Below are 19458 nucleotides of genomic sequence, written 5' to 3'. Positions count from 1 at the left end.
ACTTTAAATGCAATAAGGATACAGTCAAAAACCGTAAATGAAATTCTAAAAATGACTTGGCTGTTTGAGGGTGACCCGAAGGCTCTCGACGCCCTACTGAAAAAGTTAAACTTTCTCCTGACTGAGGTCTTGGAGAATAACGTCCCTAATTCTCCTGAAAGGGCTTCTCTATGTATCCTCGGGTAATTTCCTAGACTCCGCAGCATCTCCCCCCCAAAGCTTAGATTTCTCCTATTTTATGCATGGTAATTAATTCCCGTTTTAAAAAATTATTATTTGTATAATTTTAAATGTGTATAATTTTGTAATTTGTAAATTGTAATTTTCTCACATAAATAAAACATAAAATCCTTAAATGTTATTTTGGTTTGGTGTTTAACCTCTGGAGGGTTATTACAACCCTTATTTGTAGGAAGAAGTATGGGTGGGGCCTGAGGTAGAAGGAATAGGTGAGAAAGGCAGCTTCTTTATATTCACCAAACTTAGGAAGTTTGACGATTGACGACGTTTCGTCGTCAATCGACTTGAGAATGGTCCAGTGGCGGATATAGATGTACAGGCCTACAGCCACTTGTAGAAAAAAAAACATTTTCCCACTCTGATTTAACCCTATTTATACTTGATTTAGAATCTTGAACCACTTTTTTAACATTGAAAGTGTATTCGCTGAGGGTTTTGCATCTAATGCAGCTGCTCTTGTTGGATGAATGTTGAGTTTGATGCGCAGGGCTTCAGTTGCTTCACATTCTAGTAAATAATGCAATAGTGGCGCCTCTGCATCTGTTCCACAGATATGATACTCTTTAACTAATGGGTTTATCACTTGTACCCAAGTCTGTGTATGGCCAGAGGCTACTGCAATGCCTCTGGATATCTTTTTACCAAGCTTGAACAAGTAGTAGCCAGTGGCTTGTTAGTACCACATCGCAGTGGATCGTCCTTCCGCTACTTTGGCTCTGTGGCGTCTTTTGATAGTTGGGAGTATTTTCTTCTTTATTTGCTCCTTAATCTGTGAAAAACTTGGAGTTAAAATACGTAGAGCAGTAACAGTTTTTGCTAGTGAGTCTGCCTTTTCATTACCATCTATGCCAATGTAACTTGGTACCCAATTTAGGGAAATTGACAGCCCTAGATTGTGTGCTTCTGTTCTGTTCCTATATGTAGGATTTCTGTGATGAGTTGTGTTGTATATATATCCAGCCAGATCTGTGCTAGCTGGATAACAATGCCTGGAGCGAAGATTTAGAGTCGGAATGAATGATGATATCGTGTAAATTATTCTCAATTGCATAATATATGGCCACTTTCAGGGCATATAATTCTGCTTGCAATGTTCAGCACGCACTATTCATGCTCCAGTAAGCTTCGTGGTAATTGGTGTAGCCTGCTGCCCCAGCAGAATCTCTTCTAGTGTGATCTATACTTCAAATATATGCAGAGACATGGCTACACATGGTAAGATGAAGAGCCAGTCTCTTTTCTTCCTAGAATTGCAACCAGTTAGGCAGACGACTTAACTTTAGCTGAGGATGTCTTTCTCCAATTGACTTTCTGAGAAGTAGTGAATCAACAACTAGGTTGTATATGCAGCAAGAAGTGTAAGTGGTGTATAATAACACACGTACAAACACGTGACTTAGGCCACAAGTGGCATATTCTGTCATGCCCTGAAGACCAGAGAAAGTATATATCACTGTTAATAATAGCAATAAGTAAAATAATTACTGGGAGTACTGGGAAGCCTGCAATAATTAGGGGTAACGGAGGAATAATGGATTGACAAGCCAATTGGTAACTTGTCCCCGGTAGAGGGGCTACTTGAAATGGTGGGCTCCCTCAGGTATATATGCAATATATAATATATATGCCCTCGTTTGTCATTATCAATCAATCTCGTCTCCCTACAGTGTACCTGAGTTACACGCCTGAGCACTGGTGTCGGGTCCCCGGCCTGAACGACGCTGTAGGAGACCTGTGGAACGCCTCTCTTCCCCTTCTGAACGTCTCCAGCCCCTGGTAAGCACCGGACACGTTCCTTCGTATCAGGGCTCCTGTCGGTGCTGTCTTTGTAACTTATTGGAGTATTTCAGAGTTCAGTGTTATTAATATTCTAGTTACAGAATAAGTTTCATATGTTGAATATGGCTGGACACTAGACACCCATCCCACTCGTCGGTAACAAAGGAACTGGCGACGGTCGTTTCGGTCCGTCCTGTGGACCAATTATATGACTTGAATAGTCCGCTCAGAAATCTCGTCACTACCTTTATTTTAGAGATAAGTGACTTGGATGTCTTATTATTCCGATTTATTTAAATATCACTCTTTTAAGTGATATATTCATATATTATAAACCAGAGGTTTTAAACTGTCGGTAGCTGTTTAGTCATATTTGGGAGGGCGAGCTTGCAGGGTGGGCGAGCAGAGTGGATACATTGTTTGGTGGCTAACTGGGCGGGTGGGTGCGTGGATGAGGGGGTGGATGGCTTGGTGAGTGAGTGGCATGAGGGGTGGGGGAGAAGGCGGACACTCCCCTCCTCTCAGCTCCACCAGACCCACCGACAAGTATCTCCCACCCCCTCCAGCTGCGTCTAGAGGGTCTGTGTGCGGGATTAATACCATACTGTTCATATTTTCTGCTACGTTCCTGTAGCCGAGGATGTCAGGCAGAGTGCCCTGCCTGACATCCTAATTTGTGATCAAGTGCTGTCGGGTCGTTGGGCATATAGCCTCGGCTACCAATGACTTTTGAGCAGTCAGTGTGGTCAGGTGGTCAGAGAACTGGACTCGCCAGTTCCCTCTTCCATCCCCTCGTCCTCCCCACCATCCCTCACTCCACCATTCCCCTCTTCCATTTTTCTCTCATCATTGTACAATCATGATCAATATCTACAGTATAATCCACGAAAACATTTTAATAAACGAAAGAGGTGGATCTTGGCTGCTCTTTGGCATCTGGTTTGCCTAACCAGTTTCTCATCCAACTCCTTAAGAAACTTTATGTACATTTTCCAAGGCGCCAAACGTTTTTAATAGCTGTAAATATATGGAGTATATTAATAAATGAATAATGAGCCTTAACTGCCTCTTGACCCACACGACGGCGGTAATCTAACCAACAAAACCTTTCCTTCCTCGCCGCCTTCAGGAGCGACAAGACGGGCTACGACAAGTGCCAGTACTACGACCACAACTACACAGCGGTGATGCCGGACCTGGTCGGTGGAGAGGGCGCCGCCGCCCGTCACCTCGCCACCAACGTCCCGACCGTCGCCTGTGACTCCTGGGTGTTTGATCCCTCAGTCTTCCAGTCTACTCTGGTCTCTGAGGTGAGGACCGTGTCTCTGTTCAACCTGTTTTCGTATTTAATTCAAAGATATTTACTTTATACGGCACAATTTTGAGGCCCTAATCATTGTAAACAAAGCCGCATTGATTGTTGAAAGAGACAAGGTAATTATTGCACCAATAAGTACAATAATGACGACCATGTGAACAAGACCTCCCCAGTAGGTACAATAATGACGACCTTGTGCCACAGTTCTCGCTGGTGTGTAGTCGTCGCTGGATGATGGCCACCGTCCAGGCCTCCTACATGAGCGGTCTCCTCGTGGGTTCCCTCGTCATGGGTCAGCTCTCAGACAGGTGAGGTCCTCTAAAGACCTTTCATATCGTATCATTGCGAGAAATGTTTAGCTAACATTTTAATGAGGACCGTTTCTTCTGGGTACAAGCCTTCGGCTAGTGATAGCCGAAGGCTTGTAGAGAAGGAAAGAGAAGGGGAAAGGTCTGAACCTTCCCCTCCTGCAGGGCTACCTCATCTAGTATGCTATAACAAAATACACGCTATTGCCGTATTCCCCTTCCTGTGAACTGATCAGAGATTCTTGATTTAGAACGAACTTGCAATTTCTATAAAATACCATTCAAGTTACGTTTCATACTCTTTCTCTTGCAGGTATGGTCGCCGCCCCATGTCTGTGCTGTGTGCTGTGGCCGCAGCGCTGGCTGGCACTGTGGTGAGCTTCGCCAAGACCTACATGCAGTTTTTGGTACTTCGCTTCGTCACTGCCATCCTCAGTGCTGGCTTGATAGTCATCAACTTCGTCCTGGGTTGGTATACAAGACACTTGAGTACGAACAAAACAGTGTTTTGACAAGTGAGCTGAGAGAGAGAGAGTCCAAGTCCGACTGAGAGAGATGAGATCACATTAGCCTCATAGAGAAAAGGGTATTTATTTGTATTAGTGTCTAGGGACCCAAGTTTTGGTTCAGTGAGTAGTATGCCAATGATCTGGGTCAAGGGGTATTATGTCCATGAACTGGACCAAGAAATAGTAGTTGCATGGATTTATTCAATGAGTATTATGCCCATGATTTGAGCTTGCAAGTATAGAGCATTGTTTACGTTAGTGACAATGTTACGTTATGTTATGATAGCATGTTTAAAGCTATTGAGTAGAAGGGGGCCATTTAAACTAGTGAGTAGAAGGGGCATGATTTAAGCTACTGAGTAGAAGGGGCATGATTTACGCTATTGAGTAGAAGGGGCATGATTTAGGCAAATAAGCTTATTGGAAATTATTTGTATCAGATGAGGAGACACCATTCTTCACCAGAGAGCTGAGGATATCAGCTGGGAATTTAACTGAACAAGGCCAATACGTTGGGTCAACTATCTAAGTAGGTTCATAGGTAGGGATCTGTACTGTGTTGAAGGCCATGATGTAGGTCTTGTGTTGAGGGCCCTTATTTTAGTAACACTGAATGAACCCCTATATGGGATTTGACTTACATTGAAGAGATTTCACTATTTTTATAGTGTTTCGTTCAGACTATCGGATAGAGTGACTGTATCTAAATTGCAGTCGCACTTTAAATTTAGATTTTGTTGTTATATATTTTTGCTTAAGAGGTCTCTCGCTTCAGCATAGGAAATTTTAGTCCATCCTGAACTACACTTGATTTTCCTGCAGTGTCGAAAGTTGCGTAAAAAGAGGCCTTTATTGCTTCCTTCACCACTTCCTTCTCCCATCGGTGATGGAGGTAGGGAAACTTGAGGCACTCAAGTGTTGACTCCTTCCCTCCTCCTACAGTGATGGAGGTAGTGAAGCCCGAGGCACGTACCATGACTGGGATGATGTACATCTTCTTCGTTGGTCTTGGCACAGCCATCCTCCCGGGCATGGCCTACTTCATCAGGAGCTGGCGGTACCTGGAGCTGGCTATTGGTCTGTCCTCATTCATCCTCGTTGCTTACTACTGGTAAGTATGCGGGTGACGCCACCTTCTACCCAAATGTTTAACTGAAGTTTAAGTATATTCTTGTATCACATTTCTTCATATGGTGACTCCAGTCGTCACAAGTTCTGCGGTAATTAATGTCTTCAAGAGTGTGATGTCAAGGTACATTGAGGTTCCTAGAGCAAGTGGCTGGAGGGTGGAGGGTGTCTTAGGACCATTGAGCTCGAAGTTGTCAAGGTACATTGAGGTTCCTTGAGCAAGTGGCTGGAGGGTGGAGCCGTGTCTTAGGACCATGGAGCTCGAAGTTCTCAAGGTACATTGAGGTTCCTTGAGCAAGTGGCTGGAGGGTGGAGGGTGTCTTAGGACCATGGAGCTCGAAGTTGTCAAAGACGATGCGTTCTGAGCATCACCGCTTGTATCCTGTCTCACAGGATCCTGCCGGAGTCTCCGAGGTGGCTCGCATCTCAGGGGAGGTTCCCAGAAGCGCTGAAAATCCTGAAGAACATCGCTCGGAGGAACGGGAAGGAGCTGCCCTCTGACGAGCTCGTCTTGAAGCTCATCTCCCGGGCCTACACCAAGGTAGGTTCCACAAGCCACACTATTCCTACTACGGGTCGTGTTGATAATATTTTGTGCAGGCTTACAGTGGGAGACATCAGATGTTCATTAACCAGCTACCATGAGCCATTTTCAATATAAGCAATTTGTCCAAGAATAGCAGTACGCTAATTTGCCAATAGGTTAAAGCATGTAATTTATTCCCTTTTAAACCCCGGCACCACATTCCCAGTCCTACATGATCCCTTTACTCAACTCTAATGATTATTAAATTTATAAGACAAGGGCTTGCTAAGCTTAACCATACATTCTTGTAGATCCCAACCAAATATCTAGTCTGGCTTTGGGGACTTTCATTTGCTATTGAAATAAGTTTATTGAGGTATAACTACACACAAAGTGATAAGGTACCTCGAGCCATTCTCACCCTGTTCCAATTTCTTATTTGTTTGATAAACTTCCTCCCAGGTAATTACTAGTATATTCCCATTGTCCTCTTAATGAACCACATATATTTAACTGCATAGAAAATAAAAAATAAATATTCTAGTAAATACAACACAATCTTCTAAAATTATAGTACTTAGTCCACACTCAGCCCTTGTACATCACTATGTATATCACTCTCAACTATCACTATCACAGCACAATTCTTGGTTTGGTGTTGGACTCGTGGCCTACTAATCTAAATTCCAATCCTAACGCCCCTCTGAATAATCAATCAATTTCTACCATTACTCACATTTAACAAATATTGTGATAAAGATATATATCAAAATAATGAATCTTGTTATCCAGGCAGACGAGGCGACGGCCACACAATCCTCCAAGTGGTACAGTGGTATTGTCAACGCTATGCGCGCCCAGTTCACCCTAGTTCGAACCCCGGTGATGCGACGAAGATGCATGATATCCTTCTTCCTGTGGTTCGTGTCAGCCAGCGTCTACTATGGCCTAATCTTCTCCGGAGCCAACATTAAGGCCGATCCCTTCCTCATGATCTTCATATCCGGCTTGGTGGAGCTGCCCTCAGCCATTGTCTTCATCTCCCCGCTGGATAAGTAGGTGGCTCTTTGGTCTTCCAAGTTCCTAACATAGTTTCTATTATCGTTTGTGGTGCCCTTAATAATCTTCCAGGGAAGGAAGTAATTTGAAGGAGGAAAGAGGAGGAGAGTGATAATAGGGGAAGTATAGGATAGTCTTGTAGTTGGTTCGGACGGGCTACATGTGGTTCAATTCAGTACAAAGGCTCTAGAAGTAGATGGGACCTAAGGTAGAACACGGCCCTTCCGTGGTGACCTCCCAGGGCGCCTCCCATTGGTCTTCTTGGTCACTGAACTGAAGCACAGTCACTTCTTAAGACTTCACTACATAGTCCCCTTGGCTTGGCACCTTGTGATAATTACTTCTAAAGACGTCATACCTTTGCCACCTTCATCTTCACTTCTTAAACACGCGATACAAATACAAGTACAACAGTAAACACACTTTTTACTTTAATTTATAAATCTTAATTAACCAATTACACCTCTTCTCCAGTTAATAATTCTAATTGAAAGAAATAAGCAGTTATTCACAAGGATGTTTCTGTTGGTCTTCTACAGGTTCGGTCGACGGGCTACCATGAGCGGGCTCTTCATCGCCTCTAGTGCCTGTCTGCTGGCCATCCTCGCTGTGCCCCAGGGTGAGAGAGAGAGAGACAGCGAGACAGACAGAGAGAGCGAGTTATTTATCTCGCTAGATCCACTAACAGTTATTTCATGGAAAGGAAACCTCCCTATTGTTTCACGGACAAACTTTGGGTGGATTTTCTACTTTTCTGGATACGAATAATCTGATTCCAATTTGGTCCTTTGCAACAGTTGATACTTCAAGCTCTGCTTTGTCAAACGGACTCATTACACATTGATGTCAATTTATTGAATTGTATTCAATTCCTCGAGTTGCATATTGATGTACTATTGAATCATATTAGCTTAATCTTGATGAGGATTTACTTACTCCTTTCCTCTCTTGCTTCGTCCTCCATCCTACCTCATTCCCCTTCCTGCCTCCTCTGCCTCCTTCCCTCCCAGCAGACCAGATCTACGTGAACTTCTTCCTGGTGAGTTTTGGCAAGTTCTTCACCACGGCGGTGTTCCAGCAGCAGTACCTCTACACGGGGGAACTGATGCCCACTAAGGTCCGCAACATAGCGGTGGGGTCCAGCTCCATGATGGCCAGGATTGGTTGTATCATCACCCCCTACATCATCACTTTACTTGTAAGTCCTCAGTCACCACAGTGGTGGTTCACCCCTTACATCACCAAACTACAATGACAATTTTGACACTTTTGGAATACGTATTATTGTGTTCCCTATTCTAAGGATGACGTGTTTACACCGGCAGGGCGACGTCCACTACGTTCTCCCTTCAACACTCTTCGGCATCTTGTCTCTGGTTGCTGGCCTCCTGACCCTCCTCCTCCCGGAGACCAACCACATGCCCCTCCCGGAGACCGTCGAGGAGGTCGAGGCCATGTCCAAGTAGCAGGTGCCGGTAAGAGGAGACGGTAATACCTGAGAAGCAGCAGCAAGGAACGGAGGAGAAGAGGGCTACAACGGGGCGACAGTCGCCATGGTCGAAGTCAGGGGAACTGGCACAAAGAAATAGACAAACTCCGCCAAAATACAGCACGTAACTACGACGTGGATACAACGTTCGAACAAGGTTTAACACCTAACAAGTTGTAACAACGTTGTAATACGTCATTAAAACGTTATAACTAGTTGTAACAACTTTATTACAAGTTGTAAGAAGGGAATCATAGGGACTGTTACGTAGCAAGAAAGGGAGGTGAAAGAGGCTATAAAGACAAGCTAAGTACTAGCTACTGCACAACTAGCAGGTACTAGTACAGGAAGACAAACCCGCAGCAGCAGCTGGGAGGCGGTTGAAAAAAAGGGAACATTGCAGTAGCTTAGTACGTCAATGTTTGTACTATGGTGCACAGTTACAAACAATACTAGCTAAACAAGAAGATGGGTTAGACACGAATATATATTCTTAAGTCAGGGTTAATATTACGAAACTTTAGTATAAAATAATTGTACTGAATTACCATGCCGTTCTGATAATTATAAATTTTAATTAATCGCATAATTTGGATATTTTTAATGGTTTCTAAAGACATTTATATTATTCCCATAATCATAATTTCACATTTTAATTAATCACGCAATTTCCATACTAACTTTATCAATCATTCAGCGATAGCCTTCTCTCATCCCGTACGTCGACTTTTTGACGGAATCGAGAAATCCGTTAAAAATGTAACGTACTAGTTAACATTAAATCGCCACATTATTGACGTATATTCTACGCATCAGCCTCGATAGGTTAAGTGAGTTGCTTGAATTCCAGCGTTTCTGTGTAGGCAAAACGTTGCATTTTTAACGTAGTGGCAAAGACCACACGCAAAATGTATAAATGTATTCTTGTATTATATAAAAAGATACCAGTCCTGTGGGAAAGATTTTATTCATTATTATTATTTCTAAGTATCAACACATATCATTAAGTGTCCTTATATATCCAAGCTGCATTCCTGTAATTCCTATGCTGTGAAAAGCAATGAAATTAATTCATTACTAAAGCTATTTGTGCTATTCACTATTCACATTCACGTGCATGCAAACAATCGTGTGTAAATATTCAATATTTGTAGGTGTATTTTTGTAAAACAGAATTATTTTTTGTGACGTATTTCAAATAAAGCAAACAATTAAGATTGATCTAGTCGTCATTTTGTCTCCCCTATTTTTTGGAGTTACTGGATATTATTAATGGTTTCTAAAGACATTTTCCTACGGCCTTGGAGGCTCCCTTTCCTAGTGTTCTTGTGGCCTGTCTGGCAAGATTCTCCAATCACTGTGGAGGATAACTGCTAAACGCCACCTTGTAAAGGACACCCAACAAGTTGAACATTGACCTTGATAGGTTAGGCGAGTTCTCCAGGTACGTACGCTTCTAGATAAGCATTACAATTGAAGTAGTTTTGCCTGTCAAATCATGAAAACTGGCTTCTGCATTGGCTTCATTCTATTTTTCCATTAGTTTTCTTGAAGATAGATTCATAAAGTTTTATTCGTAACTTTTACAAATCATTACGAATTTAAAAAAAAAAACCATTTTGGTAAAGTTGAGCATAATCGCGCATTCCTTCAGTACCCAAGATAATAGCTATCTGGTGCTGGTGCTTAATTCCTTCATAGTTTCCTATGTAGTTCGTTACCTCTCTTCATGGTTATCTCCAGATGTTATAGTGCAGGGGAAATAGGGCGGCACTTGTGTGTGAGAGAGGGAGAGTAGCAACGCCTGTTAGTAGCCACGTGCACTGCCACTGTTTACATTGGAAGTTTGCCAGCACGCACCTTACGCTACCAGCCGGAACACTACGAGGCAACGCCACGGGTGTAGGATGGGAATCGGTGAAGGAGGGAGGGAATGGAGAGGTAAGGGTGAATGGGATAGGGGTGAGGGAGGGGGAAATTGTAAATGGAGGATTGATGGAGATGGACGGGGATAAGGGAAGAGAAGGGGTGAAGTAGGGAATAGTGAAAGAAATGAAGGCGGGAATGGTGAAGGAAACGGAATGGAGAGGAATGCGGAAGGAGGGTTGAGGTGAGAGAAGGAGCAAGAAAACACCTTAGGTCAAAGACACCTAGCCACCAGGGTATAGAATACAACAAGCCACCAGGGTATAGAATACAACAAGCCACCAGGGTATAGAATACAACAAGCCACCAGGGTGTAGAATACAACAAGCCACCAGGCTATAGAATACAACAAGCCACCAGGGTATAGAATACAACAAGCCACCAGGCTATAGAATACAACAAGCCACCAGGGTGTAGAATACAACAAGCCACCAGGGTGTAGAATACAACAAGCCACCAGGGTATAGAATACAACAAGCCACCAGGCTATAGAATACAACAAGCCACCAGGGTATAGAATACAACAAGCCACCAGGCTATAGAATACAACAAGCCACCAGGGTGTAGAATACAACAAGCCACCAGGGTGTAGAATACAACAAGCCACCAGGGTATAGAATACAACAAGCCACCAGGCTATAGAATACAACAAGCCACCAGGGTGTAGAATACAACAAGCCACCAGGGTGTAGAATACAACAAGCCACCAGGGTGTAGAATACAACAAGCCACCAGGGTATAGAATACAACAAGCCACCAGGGTATAGAATACAACAAGCCACCAGGGTATAGAATACAACAAGCCACCAGGCTATAGAATACAACAAGCCACCAGGGTGTAGAATACAACAAGCCACCAGGGTGTAGAATACAACAAGCCACCAGGGTGTAGAATACAACAAGCCACCAGGGTGTAGAATACAATCAAAATGTTAGAAGACCCATAGTCCGACAAATAACACTCCAAGATGAGACGCCCCACTTATAAAGCCGGTGGCCCAGAAGCTTCATTCAACTCACAGACAAAAACCCAACAACACGAGAAAAAAAAAAGCCATCCAAAAATATGACGCTGCAACACGAAGCCGCAAAACATGTACATATGAGCATACAAATACTCCCCAACATGCATATAGAAACATCCAAATATGTAGACAGAACTGTAACACCCTCGCCAGCTGCCGGGTAAAACGCAGCAAGCCTAGCCCAGCCGCCAAATATATCTTGCCACTGTACAACAACACGCTAGTTAAAATAACTCACTGTACTCCACATTTCTACAACTTTTCCTTCGCCTATACCTATCATATTTACTCACAGCACAAAGGAGTTTAGTGAGGGGAAAGTGGAGGAGAGAGTGAGGGGGAAGGCTAGGTGTGGGAAGGATAGATGAGGGGAGAGGTGTGGAGAAGCACGTGGCGGCCGACGGATGTAATAGGGACGGAGGGTGTGTAGTCGGGGGATAGGAGGAGGGGGAATCACTGCCCTATATTCCTCGCTCCGTATTTCTGGACATGAGTGGATAGAACTGGTTCCTGGTGGTGGCGGGGGGGGGGGTGTTGGAGGGGGCCAGGAATGTCTAGTCACCAGCCGCACAAGGACCTGCGCATCCTTATCGTCTCTTGTTGCTCTTATCTTGTACTTCACAACAAGTACAATAGCATCTTTATTTTCATAATGCTTTATTTGTTATTTTGTTTGTCTATACACATAATGGGAATAAATGGGGCTTGTGTACCCAATTCTTATAAAATAGGAACCTTGTTGTCCCTTTCACTGATAGTGTCAGTTTGAAACGGATTCTTCAGTTGTTGGAACATTTTACATTGAATAAATAGTAGGAACTAAGGCACATCTGGGAACATTCCGTGCGTAGGTAATGCCCAAGATTACCATCAGAGTGCCGGCGGGCTGATGGGCTAAATAGCCTCAGCTACCATCAGTTTTTGTCCGGTCGTGATGGTCAAGTGGATTAAGGCGTCCTGTAGATACCAGTTGCGCTGCTCCTGGCAGTATGGGTTCGAGTCACTTCTGGGGTGTGAGTTTTCAGTTATATATATATTATATATCTGATCAGATGGATCGGGCCCCGGTAGTACAGTCTGGTTAGTTCTCGACGCACAATCGAGAATTCCGGATCCGGGACAGAAATGGTTGGGCACATTTTCTTTCACCTAACGCCTTTGTTCACCTAGCAGTAAGTAGGTACTCAGGAGTTAGTCAGCTTGTTACGGGGTTGCATCCTGGACGGGGTCAGTAATTCGGCCTTGGGGGGAGGGGGGGGAAGACTTCGATAAAATCCTAACGTCTATGAATACACTCTGGCTTCCTGTCCCCTGACACAACGAATTATATATTGTTCATTTTCTATCTTTCGCAGAGCGAGTGACACCATTAAAGAAAACGGATTACAAAGCACGAGATACTGCACTAAACACAAGATCAAACAAACATACATAGTTGTGCTTGCGGGGGTTAAGCTTTGGCTCTTTGGTCCCGCCTCTCAACTGTCAGTCAACTGGTGTACAGATTCCTGAGCCTACTGGGCTCTATCAAATCAACATTTAAAACTGCGTATGGAGTCTGTAAGAACCCACATGTGAGGTGGGTGCTATTGCAACCGCACAACAGTTACCTAACTCCCGGATCCCTATTTACAGCTAGGTGAACAGAGGCATCAGATGGAACAGTCAGTTGAGCTCGTTCTCGGCCCACAATCGGGAATTCCGGATTCGAATCCCAGACTAGATAGAAAATTAATACCATTGCTCTTCATTCTAAAGAGTATGAGATATAGATCCATATACATATACATATATTATATATATATATATATATATATATATATATATATATATATATATATATATATATATATATATATATATATATATAATTTAGGTTAATTGTGTAAGTTTGTCAATTTTTTTAGTAAGAAGTTTTTAGTTTTTACAGTAAGTTTTTTGTAAGAAAAGTGCTGCCTCTCTCTCTATGTTGACACAGTTGGATACAGCAGAAGTTCTTCTGACGCCTGTTAGCAGGCTGAGAGCTCTCCCTTCCCATTGATCAGGAAATACTTTCCCTACAAGTTTTCCTTGTAACACAACCCCCCAATCAGTTTTACTCCCAGATAGGTCCCCAATTGCTGCAGGGTGAACACGAAGAGAACAGTTACGGATTGGTTCCCAGTCAATCCTCCCCAGGGTTTTCTCACGGGGTGAGTCTGTGTATATCTAACTACTAAACCAACCACTACACCAATCCCAAGAGGCCACCCACAACAGATCCCTAACTCCCGGGTGACCTATTTACTGCAAGGTGAAGAGAGTCATCAGGTGAAATAAAAGCGGCCCTGAGAGTTTACGATGATTTTTATTATTATTTTCTACCACAGACGTGGCCATACATTTACAATGCTAACCAGCATATATACATTTTCTTCTGTCCTCCATGTACAGGGTTAGAGATCTGTTAAACATATAGTTCAGTGATTTATTGCACAATCAACTACATAAGAAAAGTGCTGCTTCTCTCTCTTTGCAAGGTGATTGTAGTGCTTATAAAATGCTAATCTAACCTACATACATAGTCGTCGACGGTGGCAGCCGAGACTGCTGTGACGGCCAGACGGAAGGCGCGTCCTGTCTTCCTGTCTAGTGTTGCAAGGATGGTGATATGAATGACACATTGATGGTGATATGAATGTTGCAAAGATGGTGATATGAATGTTGCAAGGATGGTGATATGAATGACGCAAGGATGGTGATATGAATGTTGCAAGGATGGTGATATGAATGACGCAAGGATGGTGATATGAATGACGCAAGGATGGTGATATGAATGACGCAAGGATGGTGATATGAATGTTGCAAAGATGGTGATATGAATGTTGCAAGGATGGTGATATGAATGACGCAAGGATGGTGATATGAATGTTGCAAAGATGGTGATATGAATGACGCAGACTCGACACCTCGCTGGTTAACAGTCACCTTGGGTGTGCTCGGAATTTCTCTACTGGTTACCAGTGTGTGGGGAAGCCGAGTGTGGATGGGGGATAGGCGGTGTACGAGAGGGATGGGGAGTGGAGAGAGAATTGGACCAGGTGGGATAGAGGCGAGACGAGAGGGGAATAGAAGAGGGGAGATAATCTGGGATGAAAGTCGTGAAGAAATGGAGGAACAAAAGAAATAGGGAGGCGAGGGAGACGAGAGAATATGAGTAAAGCGAGACTTGAAGAAAGGAGGTGGGGGTAGAGGAGACTAAGTTCCGGATCAGCAGGGCTGTGATGGGTATGTGGCCCTGCTGGTGGACCAAACTCTCACAAGTCAAGCCTGGCCTCGGGCCGGGCTTGGGGAGTAGAAGAACTCCCAGAACCCCATCAACCAGGTATCAACAAACTAAATGAGGATGGGGGAAGTTGAACAACTGGTTCAAGAACTCCCTGGTAGTCGAAGTCTGCGACAAAAGAACTGTGAGAGGTAAATCCTTCAGAGACCTCAAAGGGCCCACTGGCACAGCCTGTCTTTGTAAACACTGACCACGTGCTCACAAACCACACCACATGTTTATAAATGAAGAACACCTTACACCTCACAACGGATCACATTCCAGGTTTCCTCAGTGCTGTTTGAAGTCCATCCCTCTAAATGGTTCACCCACGTACTGCCAATACTAATAATTACAAACAGAAGCTAGACACCAAAGCTAATCAAACAAAGGTCAACCGCTGCAATCAAATATATAATAATACTGTTATATTTGAGAAAATATAAATCTTTAATACATAGTTCTTTAAAAATTAATAGATAATGTGCCTATAGGGTCGGTCGCTGCTTCTTGGAGCATGGTAAGACTATGTTGAAATCCGTGCATTAAAAATAGTTTACCTGATTTTATCTGCTGGATCTATACATAAAAAGCACAAAATATAACATTAATTTATGAGAAAACTATACACCATCATTGTTACTGACCACTATACATTGCATTAACAACACCATGGATATTGACCACTATATCTTGCCCTAACACAACACTATAGATATTGACCACTATATCTTGCCCTAACACAACACCATGGTTGTTGACCACTATATCTTGCCCTAACACAACACCATGGTTGTTGACCACTATATCTTGCCCTAACACAACACCATGGTTGTTGACCACTATATCTTGCCCTAACACAACACTATAGATATTGACCACTATATCTTGCCCTAACACAACACTATAGATATTGACCACTATATCTTGCCCTAACACAACACTATAAATATTGACCACTATATCTTGCCCTAACACAACACTATAGATATTGACCACTATATCTTGCCCTAACACAACACTATAGATATTGACCACTATATCTTGCCCTAACACAACACTATAGATATTGACCACTATATCTTGCCCTAACACAACACTATAGATATTGACCACTATATCTTGCCCTAACACAACACCGTGGCTATTGACCATGATCTCGAATGACTGAGTAGATTTCCGCGTGCAGACTCAATGAGGAGAGCCTTCAAAAACTAGCTCAAGCTGCCTCGAAGGCTACACACTCAAGTGAAAGTTACCCCCAAGCCAGTGTGCAATCACATTTACCGTGATATCACAATGAGATCACAAGGGCGTGATATATATATCAATGGAAATCATTTTGAGGTAATGGAGAGACTTGAACTCGCGACCTGAGCATTCCCAGACGCCCGATTTAACCGACTAGGTCACGGTGGTACAGAAGTTGGTCAGCCCAGAACTCTATACTGAGTCCTCTGGGAATGTTGACCAGACCACACACTAGAAATTGAAGGGACGACGACGTTTCGGTCCGTCCTGGACCATTCTCAAGTCGATTGTTCTCTGGGAAGTTCTAGAGGACCCAAAACCGGTGCCCAACCAGGGTTTTTTTTTAGCCAATCTGATCACTCTCATTATCATTTACTGTGATTACGTCGATCCATGATACGAATAGTTGCACAGTGAAATCACAGTAACGCAATGTATCAAGTATCGAGACGATCAATGGTGCGATGGTCACAGTACTGTGTACGTTTAGGGGTGATTCTGGAAGTCATGGGTTCGAATCCCGGCTGGGGTCATATAGAGTTCCTAGTGATCTATGGCTTGGCCGTTCATGCAGCCTTTCTTTCCCACACACATATATATTTAATATATATATATATATATATATAATATATATATATATATATATATATATATATTATATATATATATTATATTATATTATATATATATATATATATATATATATATATATATATATTATATTATATATATATATATATATAATATATATATATATAATCACTAATAAATATTTATCACTAAATCGCCACGATTTTTATGCTGGGGTCGATATCGTAAAAAATGTAATGTGTTTAGTAGGACAAGCTTTTAAGGGTGAAAATTCCCTCTTCCCTCAAGTATTTCCCAACCTTCTCCCGGTGGAAGAGGGAGCCGGAGGCTGAGCGGACAGGACACTGGATACGTGATCCTGTGGTCCCGGGTTCGAGCCCGGGCGCCGGCAAGAAACAATGGGTAGAGTTTCTTTCCACCCCGATTCCCCTGTTACCTAGCAGTAAATAGATACCTGGGAGTTTTAGCCAGCTGTCACGGGCTGCTTCATGGGGGTGGAGGCCTGGTCGAGGACCGGGCCGCGGGGACACTAAGCCCCGAAATCATCAAGATAACCCCCACCCAATTCTTATAATCATCAACACCCTCCATTACCCCCTTCCCCCTCCCCCTTCCTTGGTATATTCATTTAGATAAATGAATATAGGACATTTCATTTATCTAAATGAATCATTTAGATAAAAGATTCATTTAGATAAATGAATATAGGACGGATATAAAAACCACCTTATTATTAACGCTCCAGGAGACTAATTGGGGATCGACCTTGATGTGTTAGGTAGGCCGCTAACACGCTCCTGGTTAGAGGGGAAATCACTCCATAGATAACCTAGTGAACCCAACCAACCCACCTAGCAAATCGAGTCCGATGCATTGAAAACTTAAGATAGTTACGAGGGAGTTACTTTTCACAGTAGGTTGCGTTTCCAACGTTGGTTACCATAAGGGAAATAATGCGACTTATTAGTTGAGCGGACGAGTTGTGAGCACAAGAGTTTGGGAAAACGGCCAAAAATGTATAAATAAGACAAGGAGGAAGTTGGGAGTCACTAAACTCCAGGTCAGCATCACTCCCACACAATCCCCCCAACTCCAAGGTAATAGTTTGATTGATCACATGCAGATTTATACTTTCATTCACTTGGCTCACTAGAGCCTCGAACCTGGGACTACAGGAACGGAAGCCCATGGCTATGCGAACCACGCTATGTGTAACCCACAATAAGGATCCTAGAGACACCCAAATGGTACCGACCTGTCCATGGATCCACTACAAAAGGTGTCTTCATTTATGTATGTTGGAAGCTACCAAAATGTAAATCGGAACATGTGTTTTGAACGTCACCGAACAAATGATAAAAATCCGTTGACCCTCACTCATTTCATCCCCACGGACTGTAGTAGGGTCAGCATGGAGCCGACACCGACCATCCTATGACTGTCCCATACCACCCACCAGTACCCCTGCAAAGTTGGGTGAGGCTAGGACCCCCTTCCCCTCCAAATGTCTGTCCTCCAACAGAACCTGTTGTTAGACATCATCTGGAATTCAGCAAATTAACAAATCTGCTCGACATATTAGAATATAAATCACAATAATATGACCTGGAGTAAATGAGGCAATCCTTACACCCGAAACGCAATGCGTGTTAGTGTTGACCAGACAACACACTAGAAGGTGAAGGAACGACGACGTTTCGGTCCGTCCTGGACCATTCTCAAGTCGATTGTGAATGGTCCAGGACGGACCGAAACGTCGTCGTCCTTTCTTCTAGTGTGTGGTCTGGTCAACATACTTTAGCCACGTTATTGTGACTCATCGCCTGCATGCGTGTTAGTGGTTTTTCGAGACTGTAAGAACACCAATGTTATGTACTCTCACAAACGCAATGTTCCTTGTATATAAAAAAATAAATGTGAACAGAATTGGGTGACATCCAGGTAGTCCACAAGGACTACCCTTATCACTAAGACTGTCCTGTTCCCTTATCACCAACAAACGACTTGATAAGAGTCCCTACGGCCGATAACGGCGTTACTTAATCCTTTCTAATCATATGTATACGCTGGGTCATTGAAACTTAAGAGTTCCTCGACACAACTCCGACAGAGGCGAGCAGGTTGGCCAGACTCTCTCTCCCTCGTGTGTCACAAAGCACCGATTGTCATGTGTACGAGATGCCAACTTAAGCAGGTTAAAGGAGCGGGAGTATCTGAAAGTGTCGATTGTTGGGTGTGGCAGAGATTCTAAGGAAGGCTCACCTGTGAGAGGGGATACATCAGAGTGGAGGAAAAGAGAGAGAGAGAGAGAGAGAGAGAGAGAGAGAGAGAGAGAGAGAGAGAGAGAGAGAGAGAGAGAGAGAGAGAGAGAGAGAGAGGGAAGTACCAAAAGTAGGGCGAGGGAACCCTCATTATAAAGCGCCAAGAAATTACGACTATATAGCACTTGCAAGGGGTCAGGATAGGAATTTGGGATGGGACGGGGTGGAAAAGGAATGGTGCCCAACCACTTGGACGGTCGGGGATTGAACGCCGACCTGCATGAAGCGAGACCGTCGCTCTACCGTCCAGCCCAAGTGAAATAATGTCATTAGACTATAGCCTGTTCTTAATACACGTCAATGACTTTAGCAAGAAAATAGTCTGCTTACTTATAAATGTTTTCTGATACAAGATAGGTCTTTGATCCCCCCAATGATCGAAGTGGTTGGGCACTGTTCCATTACTTTGTCTTCATATCTCAGCTCATCGTCCTCATATCTCAGCTCATCGTCCTCATATCCCAGCTCCTCGTCCTCATATCCCAGCTCCTCGTCCTCATATCCCTTGCAAGTACTATATAAACTACCTTCAAGCTCTTTACTCACACGGGAGACATCTCCCGTCACGCAGGGTGCAGTCGCACCTCCACAGATCTCCAGTATCATCTCTTGTTACTAGTAATGACCCAAAAGGGCCACCACTTACGGGCTATTCATGCCCGTGCCACCTTTTGGTGGCTTAAT

At 43.5% G+C, this 19458-nt stretch overlaps 1 protein-coding gene across 1 annotated transcript; it reads left to right on the top strand.

Annotated features, from left to right (window-relative positions):
- The first annotated feature begins 1849 nt into the window (after positions 1-1849).
- On the top strand, positions 1850-9573 carry LOC138359255 (organic cation transporter protein-like). The gene is made up of 10 exons (XM_069318332.1): positions 1850-2016; positions 3149-3329; positions 3542-3645; positions 3959-4113; positions 5097-5265; positions 5676-5823; positions 6601-6863; positions 7407-7486; positions 7881-8065; positions 8193-9573. The coding sequence occupies exons 1-10, from the start codon at positions 1865-1867 to the stop codon at positions 8331-8333; spliced, it is 1578 nt and encodes a 525-aa protein (XP_069174433.1). The 5' UTR covers positions 1850-1864; the 3' UTR covers positions 8334-9573.
- The last annotated feature ends 9885 nt before the right edge of the window (positions 9574-19458 follow it).

Source organism: Procambarus clarkii, chromosome 90, assembly GCF_040958095.1.
Source record: "Procambarus clarkii isolate CNS0578487 chromosome 90, FALCON_Pclarkii_2.0, whole genome shotgun sequence".
Lineage (NCBI taxonomy): Eukaryota > Metazoa > Arthropoda > Malacostraca > Decapoda > Cambaridae > Procambarus > Procambarus clarkii.
This window is presented reverse-complemented; position numbering and strand designations above follow the sequence as displayed.

Coding starts and splice junctions, on each gene's coding strand:
- LOC138359255 (XM_069318332.1), top strand. CDS start 1,865: ATGCCCTCGTTTGTCATTATCAATCAATCTCGTCTCCCTACAGTGTAC. Junction 5,824..6,600: donor TCTCCCGGGCCTACACCAAG/GTAGGTTCCACA, acceptor CTTGTTATCCAG/GCAGACGAGGCGACGGCCAC. Junction 8,066..8,192: donor CCTACATCATCACTTTACTT/GTAAGTCCTCAG, acceptor TTACACCGGCAG/GGCGACGTCCACTACGTTCT.